Source organism: Python bivittatus, unplaced genomic scaffold (assembly GCF_059951505.1).
Source record: "Python bivittatus isolate LINGU-HERP-01145 unplaced genomic scaffold, Pbiv_v1 ctg000960_np1212, whole genome shotgun sequence".
In the NCBI taxonomy this organism is placed as follows: Eukaryota; Metazoa; Chordata; class Lepidosauria; order Squamata; family Pythonidae; genus Python; species Python bivittatus.
Genome location: NW_028277124.1, coordinates 9,226,625 through 9,249,385, shown reverse-complemented (window position 1 = coordinate 9,249,385; position 22,761 = coordinate 9,226,625). Strand labels below are relative to the sequence as shown.

Here is a 22,761-nt window from a genome sequence, read left to right as displayed (position 1 = left end):
TGTCTCCTCAGCAAATTCCAGCGAAAACAGCAATTCTCATTCAATATGTATCAAGTCTTATTTTCTTATTTTAACACTGAAAAAAGTAGTCCTTGTTTTGCGGGTTGAGGGATCGTAGGTTACGACAATTTTGAAAATGAGCTTTTTACTATTTTGTAGGTTGAGAACAGGTTTCAACGGCTTTTCGGGCTCTCTACCTAAAATCCGGCCCAGTCAATCGTGTTCTTCTTTGACTTCCTTGCAAATATGTTCCCCTTTAGATATTTAAGAACTGAAAAGCATCGCCGTTTTCAAACAAAATATGACATTTATAGAGGACTGTGAGATGTGGACTGCAAAGATACGAACGACCTAGTGATCTTTCGAATTTTGGGAAGCTTGGGCTAGCAGGCCGTTAGGAGGACGAGTTGGTCTCATTTTGCTAACGCTGCTGCCTTTGTTTCTACGTAGACCAGCTGCCCCATCGCTGCTCTTCTAATTTTTCACCGATTTCTACACGTAGGTTTCAGCCCAGTACGTGGATAGCCAGATAGAGCTTTAAATCAAGGAAAATGTGAGTTCGGTATCCCTCCATCCTATCATAGGTCTGTAAGCGGCAGCAAGCGACCGCCTACTTTTTACCCATAACTCCTCGCGCGCCTCTCGCCCTGTGCGCGTCATTACGCGTCCGTCTTCTGCTAAGCTCCGAATTGGCTACGGAGACGGCGAAGCAACGCCCTCTGCCCGCAGGACCTTTGAGGCTGGCGGTCACCATGGCGGCCGCCTCGGTTGTCCGAGCCATTGGGAGCAATCTGGGCCAGAATCTCAAGGAAATCCGGATCCACCTTTGCCAGCACTCGGCGGCTAGTCAGGGAGCCCGGTAGGTGAGAGGCGAGCGCTTCGCCGACCGCTTTGTGGAGGGGTGTGGAGGCTGTCCAGCTTACCCTTTCGCTGGGTGGGTTTGCGCGTCTCGCGGGCTAAAATGTGGGTGGCATTGCCCAGCTTGGCGTTGGGTGCATTGTGGGCATTTGAGTAGAGCTCAGTTGTAACGCTTCAGTATGTTTGGCTGCAGAGAGGAGCACTCCAGTAAGTGACCGGGAGCATTGGAGATAACCTGATATAGAAGGTATCAGGGAAACAAAAGTTCCTTTCAGAAGTGGCTCCTGGCTGTTGAGAAGAGGAGGCTGGCCCTGCCTGCTTCTTTACGAGTTGCTAAGTGGATAGGCTGGCAGGAAGAAAATAGTGAGGTGCCACTTGGGCTGCTGTTCAGCCTAGCAGGAGGTAGTCCAGTGGTTTTTAAACCAAATCCTTCCTTACATGCTTCAAGGCAGATAAGATTAAAAAAAATGTTTGGTTCCCCCTCATAGACAATACAGGAAGCAGAGGACCTTTTAAGGGTGAAATATTCATAATGATGCTAATTACAGTCAGCCTTCTTTACTAGGGGGAGGTGTGTGCGCGCGCATGTGTGCTTCTTTTCTAAGTATGTTTCTAAGTTTGTCTGAGAATTTCAGAGTGATCTATAATGTTCCTCCACCCATTATCCTTACAGAAAGGCCATGAGTTTTCTTCAGCTATTCTAATCTTCTGTTTGCCTGATACGGTGAACTAAAAATATGAGCTGGGTTCACACAATGTGTTAGACAAAAATATGTTGACTTGTGTATGAACGTGTGCAGTATTCAAAGCAAAGTAAGTGACTATGGATCAGTTGCTCTGCTTTCTCTCAGCCCAACCTACCTCAGGGGTTGCTGCTGTGGGGAAATGTAGAAGAGAGCAGTGTGAACCTCATCTTGAGTTCCTGTATAAAAGGTAAGCTATAAATCAAATAAATAAATAGTGTAATGTCTGAAACATTATTGTGAAGTGTAGCATATTCTGTGATTAGATATTTAACTAATTTTTCTATAGGGCTGATAATTGAATGGCATGAAGATGAACATTGAACCGGATGTACTGTATTCTATTCTGTTGGATTTTTTGCAGAGATTTCATTGAACAACACTATGTCACTTTGAAGAAGGCAAATCCAAACTTCCCCATCTTGATCAGAGAATGCTCCAATGTTCATCCCATGCTATGGGCTAGATATGGTGAGTTGAGAAGAACTTTTGTGTGAAATACTCTCTTGCAAGTACGACAGAAGTAATTTTGTACAGTTCATTCACCAGGGTTTATTTCTCTCTAAAACATTTTGTTTAAAAAATATATTGCTATTAAAAAGAAAAATATGAGGGTTTTCTGCAGATATGAACTGCAGTATTTGGTAAGCCAAGTCCATCTTCACACAAAATGTATGAACATGTTGGCATAATCTATCAAAAGAAATATATAGTATTACAAACTTCAATATCTCTATCGAAGGTAGAGAGTCGATAGAGACTTCTGTGTTAATTCTATTAATACTGTTGACAAATTAAGTTAAATTGTTAAATCCTTGCAACAGAAAGAAGTTGGCAGGTACTAATAGAGTGTATATATTGTAGAGCCACTTAAGAGTAACTGGCAGAAGGGAAATCCTTTAAAATCATAGACAAAAGTGTTCGTTTCCTTTTCAAAATTTTCACTCATTTTCTAACACAAGTTATTTTAAAAATGTTATAACAACATAACACAGTGTCTATAACTTGTTCAATTTAAGTTTTTATAGTAAGAAAAGCTTCTGTCATTCATAATTTATGTTGAGGCTCCTGATTTTGTATTATCAGTTGTCTAACTAGATGGATCTCTCAATGGCCAAATGCTTCAAAAGTATGACTAGTGTCAGTGCATCATGTTTACTTTATTGCCTTCCACAAACATGTAAAAACAGGATTTAAATCCCATAATGGGAAAAATAATTACTACTAGTATTATTGGGGGGCCAGCTTTCCTCTAACTTTATAGCAAATTGTGATGGCATTGAATCTTTATTTCTAAAACTCTGATCAGCAAAATCTAATAAATGAGAGTGAAAATAATAAAGTAACTAAAGCCTTGTATGAACTAATGGATAAAGCAGTTATAGCATTTGCTGACTCTGAACAAAAGTGCAGTAGTATTGTTATGGTAAAAGTTAATGTCTTTGTGGGGTGAGTATATTTGCCTACATCCTTAATAAGAGATCTTTTTAAAACTGAATAGACTAGTTGAATTATGAAGCAGGGTAGATTTCAGAACCAGGTGGGAATGGGAGAGATTCACTCCTTGCAAAGAGTATTGCAATCTGAAAAAGGCCTGCTGTGACTCATAAATAAGACTACTCTCCTAGGTATAATCTTCTACTATGTTGATCTCTCACTTGTCCAAATTCCTTGAGAAAATTACATAAATGATAAAGTAAAATTACTAGGGACATATGTGAATTTCAGCTCTGGCTGTGTTCATACAACATGCTTAACAAGCCAGCTAAAAATCCTAGAGGTTGCATTCATACCACATACTACATGCACCTTAGGTTTTGGTGGCTTAGCATGATGTGCCAGTTTATAGTAGCTGATGTTCAGGATGTTGTATGCACTGAGAAGAAACTATTGTGCGTATATATATTGTCCCCATAGGCTTTTTGGGGGGTCTGAATTGTATTAGCAAGTCTACAGATAAGCAATCCATTTCTAAAGGAGCTATAGATTAAAAACACAATTGTTTCTTGAAACCTTAGAATTATCTTTGAATGAAGTCAGTCCATAAGATTCTTTTTTAATCAGATTTGTTTTTCTTCAGCTTTTGGCCTAGAGAAGAGCATGTCACTGAATAACCTAAATGTGGAGCAAGTTGCTAAAGCCTTGGAGAATGCTGTTAATAGCAAAATATAAAGATAATCCTGTATCCTCATTTTATTCAAAAACAATATGTAGACTCTTTTTGTTTGTAATTTCTGTGTAATTAATTGTGATCTATAAATAAAGTTACGTACAAAGTGTCCTGTTTTAGTCAACATATGTACCAGGGCAGTTGTAATCATGCAGAGCATGATTTCTAGAATTCTTTCCCACTACTTTACCAACAGTGGGCATAAGAGGTTCTGTTCTTTCTTCAGTATGGTTATTTTCCTGCTCTTCCCTTCATGTCACATCAGTGTATGTGTGCATTGGGAAACACATAATGGACTACATTCACTCCACTTTGGATTACATGACCAGGAAGGAGGAGAGCTTAGGAAGGAACATCAGCAACTTTTGAATTGCTGTCCAAATGTGTCTCCCAAAATGATGCACTGGGGGATGTTTTTTCCTGGAAAACTTTTCTCCGCATCCCCCAGACAGATCCAGTCCATCTTAAACTTGGTCCTTTTTTTGCTGGCTTCTCCTGCCCGACCAAATTTAGTCCAGTCATGCTCTGTTTTCAGAGAGTTATCCTATTTATGGATAGACAGAGTCCTAAACCCTTTTACGTAACTTTTTTCCAGTGTTATGTTGGTCTGGAAAGAATAAAAACAATTGAAGTTTATTTACCAAAATTAAGATAAAAAACAAATTTGACACTGACTTAAAAAAACACTTAAAAAAGGCATGGGGGAAGGTGCCCTGCCCACTGTGTGAAATCTTGCCCAGGGGCTGAAAAGATAGCTGGCTTCTTACTGAAAACTCCAAGCCAATTCTTCAAACTCTCCCATTAATTATGTGCAGTCTGTGCTAGGCCAGTTCTCAAAAGTAGCTGGATATATTCAATTAATAATACTGCTCTTCAAAGGGTTTTGTTTAAAGTTTCTTGACAACAAGCTAATCTAGTTGATTTATATATGTCACTGCTTCAACTTTGTAAAGAAGTAAAATGTACACTTTCAGTTCCAAAAGAATCATTTTGAGGGACAGCAGTTAGCCGGCTAGCTGTTTGAATTAGTGCTTTGACTCGCTCTTGCAAATGTAGGTTATCTTGATGCTGCTGTAAGGCATATAGTCCAGAATGATTTACAAAATCAGTGGCAGCCTGGCAGAGTGAAAGAACATAAACATTAATATCAAGATTGCTACAACATCCTGGACTTTTAGAAAATAGAGTAACAGTGTGATATACCAAATACAGACATTTACCTTTGGCCAGTGAAGGAAGATGAGATGCAGTAGTTCTAGATCTTGGCCTACCACTTCAACATCAGAAACAACAAGGATGTTAACAAGAGAAGGAAGCACAGCCTTTTGGTGCAGCATCTCACAGTAAGCAGTACCCTTGGCAGCTATATTGCACAACACTGTTAGAACCTAAAGGAGATGGAACCAGAAGCTAAGATTGGTAACTTCAGTTACTAATGTCAGTCTATGCTGATATTAAAAACTGTTTCCTTAAATATCTTACACTGTTTACAAAGATTTAGTTTTTATTGCCTTTCCACTAAGATTTAGGACACAGTGTCAATGTGACTAGATCCTCACACATGAATGCCAACAGTACCACTTTATTAGCCATATCATAGTAAAGAATTTGAATAAAACCATCCATAACAGAATAAATAAAACCGCTTTGTACACTTTAATAATTGGGGCTAAAGACCCCATATGACAATGATTCATTACTTTTAACAGTGAATTCATACATGCTGTTCCTCTGAGCTCCTACGATGATGGAGCCATGACCCAGTCTCAGAAAAGACTACCCCTACATAAGCAAAGGTGCTAACTTGCTTTATCACTTGCCAACTAAAAACCATCTATGTCTGTTATGTCTTTTTCCGAAAACCACAACCTTTGACTTCAGTATATTAATAATCAGACTGTTATCATGACAATAGCAGCCAAATCTATCCAAGAGCTGACACAGACCAACTAATAAGTAGATCCCCAAATATGATTGATCAAATGTTCATCAGTAGATCTCACTGGCTGATTTTTTCACTATCTCTTGAGACCATAGTATATTTTCTCTGATGCTGGAAATTAGTTTGGAAACAAGGACAACAAAGGTTTCTCTATCATTTGATGAAATCCTGAAGCTTGTATTCCCAAAATGGGTAAAAATTCTAAAACTCAGTTAAGGAATACACATATATAGTAAATGTTAAAGATTCTTTTATTTTAAAAATAATTAATTGGAAACTGTCCATGGGCATTATTGAAAACAGTAATAAACTAATTTCAGTAATTTGCTTGGAAGTGTCTCATCTCCCCAGAGAAAAAAAGACAAGGGCAAGCTGGGGGAACATTCTGATAACTCAAGGTGGTGGTGATCTGAGCACATGCAAACATGCTCTGAAATTTTCAAATGTGCCCACCAGCCCAAAAAAGATGGGGATTCCTAACCTATAGAAACAGGAACATACAGGTAGTCCTCTATCTATGACCATTCTTTCAGCAATCATTTGAAGTTACAATGGTGCTGAACAAATGGTGGTTATGATTGGTCCTTGGAGTTTTGGCCTCCCCAGCACCCCCACAACCATGTGATCGTGATCTGGGCACTTGGCAACCGGTTGCAGTGCCCTGTGATCACCATTTGGAACCTTCCCTGTGGGATTCCCCAGAAAGTCAATGGTGAAGCCAGCAGGGAAGGTTGCAAGCCACTGGCATAAGTCTCCCCCACCCACCCATGTACCCTCCCCCAGCCCCTCTGCGCTCGTGCCACGCCAGCCACTCACACACCCCACGTACCCTCGACTCTCACACACTCCTTCACACCCCCTCCCTCACACCCCTGACCTGGGCATCCCCTCACACCCTCCCTGACCCACACTGCACCTCTCATGCACCCTTTCCAACCTGCACCTCTGTATACACTCTCGCTCCCTCCTCGACCCGGCAGCAGCCACTTACCTGCCTGCCAGCCTGCGACTTGCAACTTCCTGCCAGCTTCCCCACTAATTTTGATTGTGGGAAGCCGGCAGGAAGTTGCCTCACTTAATGACCGTGGATTTGGTTAATAACTACAGGGATTGTGATTGCTAAGTGATGCAGTTATGCTTTATAACCACATTGCTTAGCAATGGAAATTCTGGTCCTGATTGTCATCATAAGTCGAGGGCTACTTGTAGCTCCTGCGATGATGGCAGCTGGTGATTAAGGATGGTGCCAGATTTGTAAAACACTCAAGAACCTTAAATCTCTATAGAGAAAAACAGTAAGATGAAAATTTCCCCATCTGTTAAAAATCTCATTCATTAGCGTTGCTAGGTATTATTTCTGTTTGATTAATATTTTCTGGAGCACTGAGACATTGGACAGAAATTCAAAAATCACAAGAGGTTGCTTCTATGTTTAGAGAGTCATGAACCTGTGTATTTGGCAAGTGACATCTTTTTGACAAACCGACCTGATTTTCTAGACACTGAAAATAGAAGAAACACCTTGAAGTTGAACGAGCATCTGCTGAAGTACAAGAGAATGATGAATGTTCATGCCTTTGCAGAATCTCCCTACTTTTCATGGCCTGCATGGTCCCTTAGTCTAGTGAACAAGCCATTTTGCTCCCTCAGGTAGGACACCTCAATATGCATAGTATTTAAGACCAAGCAAGTTATTTGGACAGCTGAAGCAGAAAATGTGGTAAGAACTTAGCTTCCTGCATTGTCCTTTTATATCATCTAAAGATCAGTTGTCTGAAGCAGGTATTTTGCTTTGATTAATGGCAGAGTAACCTTTAGCTTCATACATGTCCAACCGAACCTTGCCAAAAATGTAACTAAAAACAGCTATTCATATCAAATTGTGAAATATTTTGACAACATTTCAATATTTTGGAATCAATATTTTTACCTACCAGCAAGCTGATCACTTGATAAGAACATAAGAGCTTCAACATATAGGGAAAGAGTTCCAGGCTGAGCAGAGCAGAACAAGATGTGGTGCTGCTAACTGAGAAAAGCAGATAGAAAAATCAGCCATTCATTCTAGCATTTATTTCACTTAGAACATGCAGGCAATAGGGATTGAACAAGAACTATATTACTGAACCTGGAGTTTACCATTTCTCAAAAACTGATTTTGCTCTGAGCAAAGATGCTCTATCATTCTACAGTATGCATTGTCTTTATTTATCTGTAATGTTCTAAAATTAGGCAGCTATTAATACAGTATTCAATCAATTATTTGTAACTGAGTTCTTAGTATTATCAGCTACTGCACTTTGGAAGAGTCTAGATTACAACAAAAACAAAGACTAGCAATCCTGTTGCTCTCTCAACCAGAATACCTGAGACAAGTGTTCAGAGGACATACCTGTGAGGTTATTCATGAGCCACAGACATTCGCTTACAACAAAGGTGTGTTTGGGCAGGAAACGCTGTATAAAGACAAACAAGGCCTTCAGAAGGCACTCTTCCTTTATTAACAGTTCATTATTATCTGTCTTATCTTCTGCAAGAAGATTGCCAATGCACCGCACAACAGGGCATATCAACTGAAGGTAAAATAAAATGAGATACATTCAGAAAAAGTTTCAGAGGCTTAGTCTGGTAAATCCAATATATTTCCCTTTCACTTTACCAATTCTAGACCCTCAACAGAAGTTGTTGCTATCAGAGAGGACAATTCCAGCAACAGTTGCACTAGGGATGGCACAGTCCTTTGGGAGATCAACAATGAATTGTTCACTTGGCTACAAATAGAAGGAAACCAGAAGATAAGTATTCTGTTTCAGCAAGATGGTTACAGTCCAACTTTTCTCCTTTCCACTACTATAATCCTCCCCACATTCAAACTACTCATTTTTCAGGAGCACCAATGTTCAATGTTCAAAGTCTGGGTGGAAGACATGGGATGTCAGAAATGCAATGTTATATAGATACTAATCCTGATTTAGCTATGAGCTTCTTAGCAACTTTGATCTATTATCTAGAAGCTTGCCTCTTTTGGTTTACATTACTTTACAGGAAAGAAATTAATATATACCTTCTATTTATTCCAGATCTGTAAAATAATGGATTTGTCTCAAATGTTGAAAGTTGCACTAGTAATAGGGTTGACTATAAATCTAAACATAAATTTAGATATGTGGGAGTATCACTTCTGGTATTCATGATGTGTATTGACTTTCACCTCAATGCACAAACATTTATAACATTTCATTCTAAATGTATGGTAAAGACCTATTTTCTTATCATTTCAGAATGAAGGATACAGAATAATGGTCTAAAGTTAGAGTAAGACAGATGAAGTGACTATAATGGGGTGAATCCTATTTTTTTCAGTTCATATCTCAACACCCCCCCCTCCCCATCAAACCTGGCATGCCCTTATCACCTCCCAAATGGACTATTATAATCTATTCAAAATAGGTGGTGGGTGGGAGGGTGCCTTCAAGTCAGTGGAGAAGTCCCTGCAGTTTTCTTGGCAACATTTTTGGAAATGGTTTGCCACTGCCTCCTCCCTAGGGCTGAGAAAGAGTGACTGGCCCAAAGTCATCAAGCTGGCTTTGTGCCTAAGGAAGGACTAGAATTCAGTCTCCCAATTTCTAGCCCAGTGCCTTTAACCAAACTGCTCTTGGTTCAAAATGGGACTGTCCTGAAAACCATCCAGAATCAGTACAAAATGCAGCTGCTTGCCTGCTAATGAGAACCCCCTGACAGTATCTCATAATACTTCAGGAGTTGTACTAGTTACCAATTTATCTCTGGGTACAATTCAAGGTATTAATAATAAAGTCCTTTATGGCTTGGGGCATGGATGTCTGTAGGACTGCTTACTCCAAGTAGAATCTGCCCGCCCAAGGTGTGCTGGCAGAGGAACCATACTAAAAGTCCCTATCCCCCACCCAAGGTACAAAGGCAGGGGATTTGGAAGCAAGCATTTTCCTTCTCGTGGAACTGTTTCCCTCCAGAAATAAAATCAGCATCCTCATTGTTAATATTTTTTAAAAATAGTGAAAATGCAGCTATTTAAGCAAGCATTCAGAAATTAAGATATGTAGCTAGAATGCAGATGGGCACCGCAAATGGTATTGTCATTATGATTTTTACTATTAATATTATATGTATAATATTAATGTGTATAGTACTGCTTTTTATTGCATACTGTTTTTGTAAGCCACTCAATTGTCTTTTTTCCTGAAGCAGAATAAAAGCACTTGTGAATGAATGGAATGAATAAACAAACAAACAAACCCAGTCCTTTTTCTCCTGACTTTTCTATTGCATTGGCCCTGTTTGTAAGCTGTCCCTGTTTTTCTTTGTTCTTGCTCTTTGAATTCAGGCAAATTGGAAATCCCTCTTTTTTCCTGATTTTCTGACATGCTTGTATCATCTTAAAAACCCAACGATGCGATATCAAAGGACCAGCCCTCTGGGTTACTTTTATTGTAAATCAATGTGTACAATTATCCAAAAGTAGCTACAGTACCAGAAATAGAATCCTATTAAAGGGACTGTTTTGTTTTTTTTACAGATCCCTCCCCCGCCAAAAAATGGAACAGAAAAGCAACCAAAAAAGTAGTCTAACACACAACCTAACCCCATTTTCTATTTAAAATAACTACATCTCTTTTCCTCAGGGAAAGCCTATAACTAAATCCTGTCTTGGAAAGAGCTGTCCCACTCCTGTGCATTGGTTTCTTGTTCTAATGACCAGCCCCGCTACCATCTGTCTTTTGCTCAACATTTTCCCCATCCCCTCTTACTAAGGAGAAGATTAATGAATTATTTAATGGCCACTCCTCACTATAATGAGACCAGACTTCTTTTCTCACAGTTTACCTACGAAGCCTGGAATGAGAAGTTATGCTTACTGCTTAACCCTCTGTTCCCAATATATGCTGCCTACTATTTCAGATCCTCATTGTCCACAAAACATGTTTACCTGCAAATAATGTAGTGAAGACCCCACGCACATTCCACTGCGGTTCCTATTCCATCTTCCAGCCTGGAACAAACCAAGTGAAGCATGTGTTGTGGGAGAGTGGATTCTAGGACCAACCTGAGGACAAAACGAAGATCTTATTTAGTTACTAGGAGAACTAAGCAGCAGCCAGATAAGCACTATCATATTACAGAAGCTTACAGAAGTGTGAAAGAAAACACTGTACTATGCAGGCCTTAATGAACACAACAAGAATTTATCTACAATTTCACAGTGGTATGACATGTAGAATTTCTGTGTTTATTAAAATGTATGTATTCTTTAGCTTAAGACCAATATAGATGAAATGGCAAAAACTGCTTATTTCTTTTTTGCAGGGAGGGTGTGCGAGTGGCTGGTGAGGCGCAGCAGGGCTGGCTGCTGCCACGTGGGGGAGGGTGTGCAAGGGTTCAAGCAGCTCCAGAGCTGTGCATGGCAAGAAGACCCAGAGCCATGGAGCAGCAAGAAGACCCAGAGCTGAAGCACCTGCTTAGGACCCCACCTCCTCCCACGCCCCATCGGTGGCTTATCCAATGAGGAGCACCCCACATCTCTTGCCCGCAGGAGCAGTCTTCCAAGAGCCACGCCACCTAGAACGGCCCTCATGCCCCAGCCTGATATCACTGGCACCCAATTAGAGCAGGGAAAGAAAAAAAAATATTCCTGTAGCTCTCACTCACTGGCCTGCGGGATGTTTCTGTGGTGCCTCCCCACACGTGGCCAGGATGGTGAACCCAGCAGAAGGGAGGCAGGCAAAGGCGATGAAGGTCAGCTGAGGGGGCGGCGGTGGGGCAGTCATAAATATGGGCTGGCTTGAATTTTTATCATGTGACTGTGGGGGTACCGCGTTGGTCTTAAGATCAAAAAGCAGTCATGTCCATTTTTTCAGCGCTGTTGTAACTTCAAACAGTCACTGAATGAATGGACATTAAGCGAGGACTACCTGTATTAGAAAGTGGTAAGCAGAAAATTGAATAATAGAATCACAGAATTGGAAGGGGCCATTTAAGCAATTAATTTGAACCCCCGCCCTCTTACCACAGGATTTTAATTTAAGCAGTCTGACAAATGTCTATCCAGCACTTGTGGAACACATCCAGTGAAGGTTAGTTAATCACCTTCCTTGGTAATTGGCTCCATGTGGGCATCTCATAGTCACATATGCATGTAATTCCTAAATTGAAGATTATTTCACTTACGGTATGATTTCATCTGCCGCTTCTTTGGATTGCAAGAGCTGTGACAGAACATAGCCAACACCTTCCTGTATCGCCACATGAGGAGACTGAAATCAAGCAATCCAACTCATCATCCAATAGTTCAGGGTCAAAGAGCCAGTTAGAAAAGGAAACAGATAATAGCAACGCATACAGAAGAAAACAGAGTGAACTAAGTCAGTGAAGAAAAAGCTGTCTACAATGCTAACAACTTAGCTGCCTAAATCCAGTAGCATTAGAGGAAAAAAAAAAAAGCAGTAGCACTTTTCTGTTGTGCAGAAAAAAATATATCGGATACCTTGTGAACAAGGCTACCTGTGCAAGGACTAGCCCAGAAAATATATTCTTTCAGAAACACTCAGAAGTTGCTTAGTAAGTTAAGCAAATCTTAGTAATGCAGTAACAAGCAATACTAAAAACAGCGAGCTATCCTCTATGAAGATTCTTATTTTAACGTCTTGAGTAGCTGTAAGATAGACTTCTATAGCACATGCTATAAGAAAGGAGATTCCACTTATTTTAATTGCAGAGAAAATGAGTGCATTGTAGTAGTTGAGGCATTCAGTCAAGACTAGGAATATCTATTAAGTCTTGGACTTCATTGGAAGAACTTGGGCCAATCATTATTTCTCAGCACAACTTAAGTCACACAGTTATTGTAGTAAGGATAAAAAGAGGGAGATTCCACATCTACATCAGGAAGGGCAATATAAATGTAATAAATTTAAAAAGTAATTTATGAACCAAAACTGGTATTCAAAGTGCCTGGGCACAGATTATATCTGATACTCACCTGGATACAGGATGCCAACACTGGGATGATGCCCTGAGGTAGAAGGTGTTTCTTCACAGCCTTCATCTCAACCACTAAGTTCCCTAATGTATACAAACACAGCTCCTGAAATAGATTAGGAAAGAGTGTGTGCCCTATGTTCACTCTATTCTTACTGCAGCTTTATGAACAAGAGCTGCAAACAACTCTTAAGGATAAGCTTAGTAATTTCTGGAAATTTAAATGCATAACAATACTAAGAGTAAAAAGGTAAATAAAGTACATAATTTCTATAGCAATAGAAAAAAAAACCCTAATATGTTTAACAATATACATGAAGCACTCCCATTTGGATGTTGGGATTTAGGTGGGATCTATTAAGTTTTTAAAGTGCTTTTTAACAAGTTTGTACTGTGCAAGACAACTTCCTCTAATCTCCACATGATCCTCAGAACCTTCCCTCTACAGTTCTGGAATCAAACAGCCTGCTCTTAAACCATCAAAATTGCAAAAGAACCTAGTTTACCAGATCTGCATCTCTGAAAACCAACCATAAAAACTCAGTTTAGTGACATTTGTTGGCACTACCTGGTGGGACTACATCCATTTTGACTTACCTTTTCTTTTTAAAGCAAGTAATAGCTTACTGAAAAGAATCGTTCTGAAATCATTACATTCTGTAAGTGGAACCACACAGGGATAATTACTTGGTCACTTCTGGCTTGACAGAAGAGAGAGCAATTAAGCACAGGATTCCTTCCATCTTACCACGAGAGCTACACTGTGTCCAGAGAGGTAAGTCAGGAGATAAGAGGTTGCTGGCAAACATGCTTCGACCACAGCAGGATCAGTAGACAGTGAGAGTTCGTGCAAACAGCAAGCTGCATCCATCTGCAAGTTGGCTAGATTGCTGGTAAACAGGCCAATCAGCAGAGACATACTGCCCTCCAACCTATCAATTAAAACATAGAATGGATATATTCTCCTGCTACATTGCAACCTTCCTGGAATGTTTCTCAACCTTGGCAACTGTAAGACGAGTGGACCAACTCCCAGAATTTTGGGAGCTGAAGTCCACTTGTCTAAAGTTGCCATGGTTGAGAAACATGGTCTAAGCAAAAGAAAGCAATGGCCAATTACAAGTATCCCAGGTTAACAGTTACAGGGAATCTGTTTGACTCATGTCAGCCCTTCGAGGTAGTCCAGACAAGAAGCACAAACCATGAGTACTAACATTACCTTTACTGTAAGGTTACAGTAACAGAAGCTTGCAAGTCTGAAAGTATTTCTCCCCTCCTTTTCTTTTTTTGGATTTTTTTTATCCTGTCTTTATTATTTTTATAAATAATGCTTTTACTTTCCAGAAAAACTAGGGAGGGTCCCTTCTGAAATGCTTCCCACATCCCTTTTGTTTCTGTGAGCCAAGATACCTTTTGCATAACTGTTGTCTAGTCTGAGGCTCTTCCTCCTGTCTCCCAATATCATTCCCACATACCATTACAACCCAAGAGTCCAGGATAAGCAAAAGTGAATGGCATTTATGGAACCTGAATAAAAAAACCTGGGTGAATTTATTCTCCTCCCCAAAAGCACTGGAATACAGATTGGAAAAGTTTAAAGATTTGGTTTGTTGCTTCCTCTTCCAAATTTGGGTTATCTATTGCAGGTTTGAAGTATATCAACCTGGTGGAGGAAAGGGGAGAAAACAATATTGCTGGGGCTGCAAAGTGCCTCCCCATTCCATAACATTTAACTTGTTTCTGAAGCTGCTTTTTTTCCCCTTTGTAAGAAAAGGCAAGGACATTATCTACATTCAAAACACCGAACAGATGTTTCTAGATGCAGTAGTTCATCTTCTTAATCCTTGTGTAAATCATAATTGAATTCCTATAATCTGACCCACCAGGATAAAATTAATATCCAACCTCATAACGAAGAGGACTGAAAAGTTAATTATAGTTAACCAAGGAAATGAATGCTCTTCTACACAGTAAAGGTACATGTGCTGTAATTGTGTTTACATACAAACTTTTAAATTTTCTCCCTCTCTGCCAAGCAAAATAGTGAGATTAAATCCTATCATGTAGATCAGTTTCCACACTGCAAGTTAATTGGAAAGGGGGAAAAATCATTTTCAAATGTTACGAAGTTGAGCACACACGTTCATGTATATAAGAAATATCCTGCAGAAATTAAAAATCCTCCAGTGTGGTAACAGAAAGTTACAAAAAATACCCATTAAAAGGTAAGCTTTAAACTGCTACCATACTGTTTACCCAGTAAACATTATTTCAGCAATCATTTATAGAGTCAAAATGAACAAGTAATGAATCTTGTGAAGAGAAAAAAAATCAATGAAGTATTGTGTCTTGCAGGAATTGCAGATAGAGACATAAATATTTAGGAAGAAGGAACCAAACTAACTCTTTTCCTACCAAGTGACCAAGAAAAGGCAGACTCCTGTCAGTACATCTTTATATTTTCTTTTTAGGCCCCATCAGTAGGAAGGTTTTACCTGTATTGCTTCCTGTTCCAGGCTCTTATATTGGCCAAATGCAAACACTTGACTTAGAGGGAAGATTAATGGGACTCTCCCTTAAGTCCCAGCAAACTCCTTTAAACTCTCCATATCTACTCACTCAATGAAAAAATTATAATATATGTAAAAACTACTAACAGATGCAGTCTTCAAGGCTAAAACAATACAGGAAAAAAGGCAGTAAAACTGAAATTCTGTAGTATATTCAATGAAAAGCTTTGAAATATATGTATTAAAGACACCATCTGGATTCAACAAGAAAATTTCCTAAAAGTATTAAAAACCAATTTCTTAAGCTATTAATGCTCCTAAATCTAGATATTGAGATACAGAATGAGCCAAATCTTACCCAACAACCAAATCAACCACTTCCCAATGGTTTCATGTAGATATTCACTAGCAAATAGGTCAAGATCAAAGCTTTTGAAGCAGCATTTATCAGTGGCCAGTAATATCCCAGCACCACCTTCTGGAAACAGTCCAACTGGGAAAAAAAGGCAGTGGGAAAGGATGTGGAAAAGGAAGTGGGGAAGCTGTCTTGCCCAGATCCTTCTGAAATCTGGCAGCATAAAATCTAGGTCATTCTATCAACTTCAAACCAAAGAAGCAATTTCCCCTAGGATCATCCCATAATGGAAGTGTACATCAGCTAACCTGATAAATTTCTGCTGGATTTCCCTGTGCTGTAGTCCTCGTCGAAGGAGATGCATAGAGACTGTTCTGTCTTCTGTTCCTCTCTGGATCTTTCTTAACAGCTGTGAAACCTGCCAGTGAGCAATACCGAATCAATACAAGGCCTTACAGAGAAACCAAATCTGAGATGGAAGCTTGTTTTTATTCCACCTAGTATGGAAGGCTGAAATAAACCACATTTTGCAACAGCTGAGAGACTTTTTAAGAATGGCTGATTGCAGTGTTGTAATAGTCAAGATGGGGTATAGCTAAAGCATGGATGACTGTCCAAACCTGATCAACTCATTAATAACTGCGGCTGGCATACCAGCAACAACTGAATAAAAGCTGTCCTTGCCATCACTTGTGAATCTAATGACATCTCTCCATCCAGTAGTGAATACCACCTTTCCAGGCAGACATAGCTGCCCATACTAACTTTATTATCTTTCTCCTTTCAAGACAGAAATTATTTTACAGGCCTTTGTCTGCTCCATTCTTCCCTAATCCCCGCCCAGAGTAGTGCTCCTGTTTACAGCTCCTGCCAGCCTGGAATAGAACTTGTGGCTCTAGCAAGAGCAGAGCACTTCCTTAATCTTGAGTGGTCTCCAAAGCTAAGCAGGGGAGACTGCAAGCAATCTGCAGGGCTGCAAGTAGATTGGGAGTTAAAAAGAAAAAAAAAATCCCAGAGAGCAGTGATAAAACATTTCCACAGAGTTGCCAAGAAAGCTACATAGCTAAGCCTATGCAGTTACCAGGAGCTAAGCTTGTCTCAAGTGTGACTTAACCCAAGCCATTCCTGTTCAATCTGTGGGAGCAGACAGCATCTCAGAAGTTTGCTAATTGCCAACCCAAAGCTAACTGATATACAACTAGAGGTCTGATGGTTCTCATGTATAGAAAAGGCCTATTTGTTTTACTGGAACATTTATCTCACAAGCAGCCCTCCCTCCAGTCATCAATCCTAGTTTTATTTCCAGTATAAAACAACAATTTTATTACAGTTTTAGACCAGAACAGAAATAGTGTTACAAACAATAAAAGTTTAATAACATTAATAAACTTAGCAAATGTCAACTATTATATCCCAGACAATATATTAGCAATACATGCCCATGTAGCTAGAACACAACTGCAGGTTCTAATTGCAAATAAGAAAACAAATTGCATCTGAAGTTACTGTCTGGTCCCTGTCAGCAAGTTAGTAATCAGTACAAAATCTGACTGTGTAACATAGGAAATTAAATCAGCAAAAAATGTGCAGGGTAAAATGCCATGTTTGCCCCAGAACGCCTGCCTTATAGGGATATAATCTCTAGGATAATGGAATTTTATTACCTCTATCCTCTAAGAATGAACTATCTTAAGATCATCCAACATCTTAAGATCACTCAACACAGAATAGAGCCCTAGATGGAAAGGGAGATGTCAGATGTTCAACCTGGCTTTAGAAAAGCCCAAGAAACAAAAGACAATTATTGATACACACTGGATAACTGAGAAAGCCAAATACTAAAAAGAAATCAATGTACGCTTCGTTGATTATAGAAAGGGTTTGACTTTGTCAACCATGTCAAGCTGTGGAATGCCCTTAAGAAAATGTGAATCCTAGAACATCTCACTGTCCTCATGAAAAGCCTATACACAGGACAAGTAGCCACAGTCTGGATGGAACAGGGCAAAACAGGCTGGCTTCAGGTCAGCAATGGAATAAAAACAAAGTATGTGAGTAAGGAGTATACATGTAAGAGTAAGCAGTAAGAACAAATATACTGTATACTCTTCTATATGCAGAATATATATTGAGGGAAGCTGTAATGGAAGAAGATGAGTATGGTTTTAAAACCGGAGGAAGAAACATCAATATTATGCTGATGACACTACTCCAAGAAAATGCAAATTATTTGCAAGCTGTCATAATAAAAGCCAAAGAGCACAGTGAAAAAATGGGACTAAAATTAAGGAAACTAATAACAACAGGTACAGCAACCAGAATTTCAGAAGTGACAATTAAGATATTGAAGTGTTAGATAGTCTGCTTTTTAAGATTGACTATCAATAGTAAAGACAGCTACAATCAAGAAATACACTGCCTTCTAACACTTGATAGAGTACTGTAGCAATAAAAACCTTGGAAAATATATTTAAATCCTGGGGTGTGTCTATATGTATAAAGGTCAGGATCATGTAGGCAATGTTTTCCCTCTGAAGCTCTATAGAAAAAAAAGCTGTACTTTTAAGAAGCAGAATAAAAAGAGTTTTGACACTTCCGAACTTTGGTGTTGGAGAAGACTGTTGAGAGTACCATGGATTGTCAAGAAAACAAATGGATCACAGGACAAATCAATCCAGAGTTCCCATTCAAGGCATAAGTAGCCAGCTCAAATGATAATAGTCTGGATACATTATGTAAAGGGCTACTTCTCTGGAGGAATCTATAATGCTGGGAAAGGTGAAAAGAAAGAGAAAGATGACTAGCAGCAAGGTGGATGGACTTGATTACAGCAGTGATGGGTACACCACTAGAAGACCTGAAGAACCAGGTTGAGGACAGATCACCCTGAAGAAGGTCTATCATTTTCAGTCTGTAAAATAATACAATTAAAACTCAGACTGTTTTAAAGTAATATATAAAGCAGTATAAATGATAATGTTGATTTTACTCAGCTTTCTTAAGTTGTCTCTTTAGCTACCAATTTAATTATTTGAATCGTCTTGATTTACACGTTTCAAACCAATCTAGTTCATAAGCAAACCTTTTAGAAAAAATGTTTATTTTCTCTAAATAAACCCAAAGACTGTGGAACTGAATACACTGCAGTGAATTTCAATCCATTTAGTGAAGTATATTCTACCTCTTCCTCGGATAAAAGAGCTGTTGTCTCACTGTCCATTGCAACTTCTCCATCTGATGACGTGTCTTCACATAAATGCCGCTTACTGAACAACTGTTGTAGCCTCCGTGCACTTCTCAGAGCTGTAATGAAACAGTGTAAAATTATCAAAGTGTCCCTGTATAAAAGGTAGAGTGAAAAAAGCCCTTTAGTGTTATTGCAATATTGCATAGCTGTTCAATTTTATAAAAGTACAACTGGCAAGGGAAAGTATGATGAAAACTTACAGAAGGCAACTAATTGTAAGTACTGTTTTTATGGCTGAATCAAAGAATAGGAATCTCTAGAGAATATCTGAGAGATTTAATAAGTTTGACAACTGAAATAAAATTTTTATTTTTATCTATGTTAAAGTTTTGGATGGAATCATGCAAAAATGATGGCATACATTAAGTGGAATAAAAAATAATGAATTGCCTCAGTCCAAAACTAAATGAAGGAATTAGAAACACACATCGCTACCTGCTTCTCGCTCTCTCCGCCAGGTTCGCAGGTGCTCAACACTGCATCCGTGTGAGTGGTAACAGCTTCTCTTCCAGCTTTTCGGACCAGCCGTTCCAGGTACGGAAGCAGCCATAATGCTCGAAAACCTGAGACTGGTCGAAAAGAAATCATAACTAAAACCAGATGCAGCATCACAGCATGCGATACAGCTCTCTCTATACAGACCAGTTACTCAGTTCCAGTATCGATTTGGGATGGGTGTTTATATATTCGTTTTATATACTATGACTCCTAACGCCGCATTCACACGAGTCCCTTACGGCAGGCAATTACCAAGCACTCTCCAGCAAGAGGCGCTCTACCAGCGCCAGTCCACCTTTTCTCAGCGCTTTCAAAGAGGGGAAATGGGACATCAACGGAGCAGTTGACTCCAACAGCCCTTTCCGGAAGGCCTTTTCCTGGTGCAAAGGGAAACTACGGTACATCGTTCCAAAGAGAAGATAACCCAAACGACGCCCAACCAACCTGCTCCGGCGCACGCCCGCTCTCCGCAGCTTTCTCCGCGGAGTCGCACGCTTCACGTAGCCGCGGGGCGCCTGCGCAGAGGAAGAGGGCGGGGCCGTGTTGTTCTGCTTGGGTGACGTAGCCGCGCTTGGAGAAGGGAGCTGACTGGGAGGGAATCTCAGATCGGAGGATTATAATGAGCCGGGAGGCTGTTCCTGAGAGTCCCTTGGGAGGCGGGGGTGGGCAGAGCTAATGTGATGTTTTAGTGAGGGTAACTTTCTACCTCTCTCTCTCTCACTCACTCACTCACACCCCCCCACACCCCCCAACCTACCTCTCAGGGTGGTGGTTATGGAGGAAAAATGGAGAAAATAATATTTCTGCTCTTAATTCAGATGCAGGTTTTATGTTGCTTAAGGTCAATGAAATATCAGAGAATTTTAAAAGGATTTGCTTTTTAATTTGTTCGTAAATAATTAAGTGGGGAGTGTGGAGGTGAGTGACCAAAGACAAAAATGGACTGCAGACGGCTTCAAAAGGTCTTTCTCCTGATGTATTTGTTTACTTATTTTACTTATGTATTCAATTTTTATTCATGTAATCTTGTGACTGTGATCATTTGCAGTGTTACAATAAAAACAAAATTTAAAACCATTGATTATGTGCCATCAAGTCATTTTCGACTCCTAGCAACCAGATAGATTTTCTCCATGAATTAAAACAATACACAATCCAGTTCACAAAACCAAAGTAGAAGAGAAAAATGATAAGAACAAGAGGCACAGGGTAATGCTCTGTTTTTAATAACTTCCTGAATGCTACCAGGGAGGAGGATTGACAATGGGCATGAAAATAGCAAATGTGGTATATTTAAGCAAGTGTAAAATGTTGCACCAAGCCAAGCCTGGCTGATCTCCTAAAGCTAAACAGAGTCAAGCCTAGTTAACTGTTGGATTGGGACCACCGGGCTGCAAACTAGACTAAGAAGTTGATTTAAAAAATATCTCAGAAGAGGAAATGGCAAAATTATGCAGTTGTGGCTGTGAAGTCAGCAGAAGTCAAAGGAGATTTTTCCCTTACCTTTCAAGTCATCTATGCAGGGCAATACTCCTAATTATTAATATGCCTGCATTATTGACCAGGAAAGGTTGCTGTAGCTAGCTCAGTGAAAATAACAGTGCAGTTGCTGAGGTCAATTCCATGCTGGGGAGCATTTAAAAAGAAATAGAAAATAACACTACCAGTGACATTATGTCTTATAAAAATCTATGCTGTGATCACATGAAAACATTGTACAGTCTTTTAAAAAAACAATTGAGCTATTCAGTAAAGGATGCAAAAGATAGCAGTTCTCTATTCATAAACCATATTAGGGTTACCTTAATTAAACATATTTAAAAGAAGAAGACAGGAGCTTTTAAAGAGTGTGCAGTCTTTATATTCTTTTACCGTGGTAAAAATAAAAATAGTTCTTTGGATTTTGCACACACATGTATACAGATGTACGTATATATGTATGGAAATCCCCATGGAGACCTCCTTGAGCTCTAAGAAATAGGCAGGATAGAAATGCAGCAACAACAACAACAAAAGAAAAAACTGCAATTCTGATGTAAAACAGCACTTTGGTTATCCAGTGAGCCAACTGACAACTGACAGAAAAGCTGGTTGAGAGCGACCAGTCACAGACATGTACAGAGTCTTGCTTCTAAAACCAGAAAGTTGACCAAATGCTTTCCAGGAAGGACAAAGATGAAAGCCTTGTTCCACTAAAGATGGGAGAGGATGGTCATCAAAGGAAGGAATGGGCTGTGGCAGACATATGGCAGGAAAAAGTCAGCAGCACGATCAGCAGTTGCAAAACACCACAGAGGAAACAGTGGTCTTTCTGTAGCTATATCACAAACTGGAGAAAACAAGCAAGAAGTTGGAGGCCTTCATCACAACAGGGCATCGAAGGACCAGAGAAGCAGACAGGTGAATCACAAGCAGGGAGAGGTGGATTACACTATTATACAGAAGGCAAGTCTCAGTTTCATACAGTACATCCAGTTCTGGTGAATGTAGAGAATCTACATGATGGAGAAGAGCAAAAAGAAGCACAAAGAGCAAAGGAAAGCAGCATATGGAGAGATTGTAGCTGAAGAAGCTCAGGAGGAGCAACAACTCAAAAAGCAAAGGAAGGTCAGATGGGTAACTGGTGAATCTGACTGTGGGGAGGATAGCCCCATGAACAGTGATGCTGGATTGCTTGCTCACTTGTCCCAAGGATATTGTAGTGGGCACTGAGAAGACATCTGAGGACACACACTAGCAAGAGGGCCTTCAGGGAGTGTGGAAATGGGCCAGCGCCAGTCAGGCTCTGAAGCCCTTGACTCCACAGACAGGTGTGATGAAGGCACAGCAGGCATTTTCTGCCTTGCAAACTGTGGGAATACATCCTGAATGAGCACGTTTTGACTAAATACAAGTCAGAGATGGAAATCAGGGGGGACTGGAAAGGAGGAAGGGGCTGGAAGGGGAGGAGGCTTGAGCTGGAACAGTCCTTTAAGAATCACCGGTGGCATGGCTGGCTTCGTCTTGGTAGCTAATCAAAGTGGGCCGGATTAATACTAGGATGGGAGACTCTGGGGAATACCAGGGTTGCAGGGTATACTGGGAAGGGAGAAAAACAGTCTGGAAGAAAAGAGTGGGAGATCACTACTGGATTGTTACCAATAAAATTGCATGGAAGTAACCCTGGAGTCCCCAGGCTCAGCTTGAAGGGGAGGGAGTGCTGATCTGCACAAGTAGCTTATTGCAACATGAGCATGGGCCACTAAGGGTTTCTCAAGAACAGGAACTGTTGGTGTTAGCCTCTCCCTACCCAAGCCCACTGGGAAAGCAACTTCCACTTGTCATTTCCTGCTATGCTTTGAGAATAAGGTTTTGCAACTTGTGCTGGTGCAAGTAGTGCTGTCCAGTTTGCCCGCTCTGCTTCATTTCATTGTAGGAGAATCTG

At 40.0% G+C, this 22,761-nt stretch overlaps 2 protein-coding genes across 3 annotated transcripts; one reads left to right on the top strand and one right to left on the bottom strand.

The window, feature by feature from the left end:
• The first annotated feature begins 674 nt into the window (after positions 1-674).
• Positions 675-3,880, top strand: NDUFA2 (NADH:ubiquinone oxidoreductase subunit A2). 2 transcript variants are annotated; one of them, XM_088131370.1, is made up of 3 exons: positions 675-859; positions 1,966-2,072; positions 3,666-3,880. In XM_088131370.1, exons 1-3 carry the CDS (start codon positions 753-755, stop codon positions 3,713-3,715), a joined length of 264 nt encoding a protein of 87 aa, XP_087987496.1. In that variant the 5' UTR covers positions 675-752; the 3' UTR covers positions 3,716-3,880. The 2 variants fall into 2 exon arrangements, with proteins under 2 accessions (XP_087987496.1, XP_007442923.1); XM_007442861.3 differs by having other exon boundaries at positions 687-859; positions 3,682-3,880.
• A 505-nt stretch (positions 3,881-4,385) lies between these two features.
• TMCO6 (transmembrane and coiled-coil domains 6) lies at positions 4,386-19,839 on the bottom strand. Its single transcript, XM_007442863.3, has 13 exons — positions 19,782-19,839; positions 19,275-19,408; positions 18,774-18,895; positions 15,901-16,010; positions 13,476-13,659; positions 12,729-12,833; positions 11,918-12,003; positions 10,680-10,796; positions 8,373-8,484; positions 8,106-8,286; positions 7,648-7,742; positions 4,992-5,159; positions 4,386-4,887 (listed from the first exon to the last, which is right to left on the bottom strand). The coding sequence occupies exons 2-13, from the start codon at positions 19,387-19,389 to the stop codon at positions 4,711-4,713; spliced, it is 1,572 nt and encodes a 523-aa protein (XP_007442925.1). The 5' UTR covers positions 19,390-19,408; positions 19,782-19,839; the 3' UTR covers positions 4,386-4,710.
• Positions 19,840-22,761: the final 2,922 nt, after the last annotated feature.

Coding starts and splice junctions, on each gene's coding strand:
- NDUFA2 (XM_007442861.3), top strand. CDS start 753: ATGGCGGCCGCCTCGGTTGTCCGAGCCATTGGGAGCAATCTGGGCCAG. Junction 860..1,965: donor GCGGCTAGTCAGGGAGCCCG/GTAGGTGAGAGG, acceptor GATTTTTTGCAG/AGATTTCATTGAACAACACT. Junction 2,073..3,681: donor CATGCTATGGGCTAGATATG/GTGAGTTGAGAA, acceptor GTTTTTCTTCAG/CTTTTGGCCTAGAGAAGAGC.
- TMCO6 (XM_007442863.3), bottom strand. CDS start 19,389: ATGGCTGCTTCCGTACCTGGAACGGCTGGTCCGAAAAGCTGGAAGAGA. Junction 10,797..11,917: donor GCGGCAGATGAAATCATACC/GTAAGTGAAATA, acceptor TTTTGTCCTCAG/GTTGGTCCTAGAATCCACTC. Junction 7,743..8,105: donor GCTCATGAATAACCTCACAG/GTATGTCCTCTG, acceptor TGCTTTTCTCAG/TTAGCAGCACCACATCTTGT.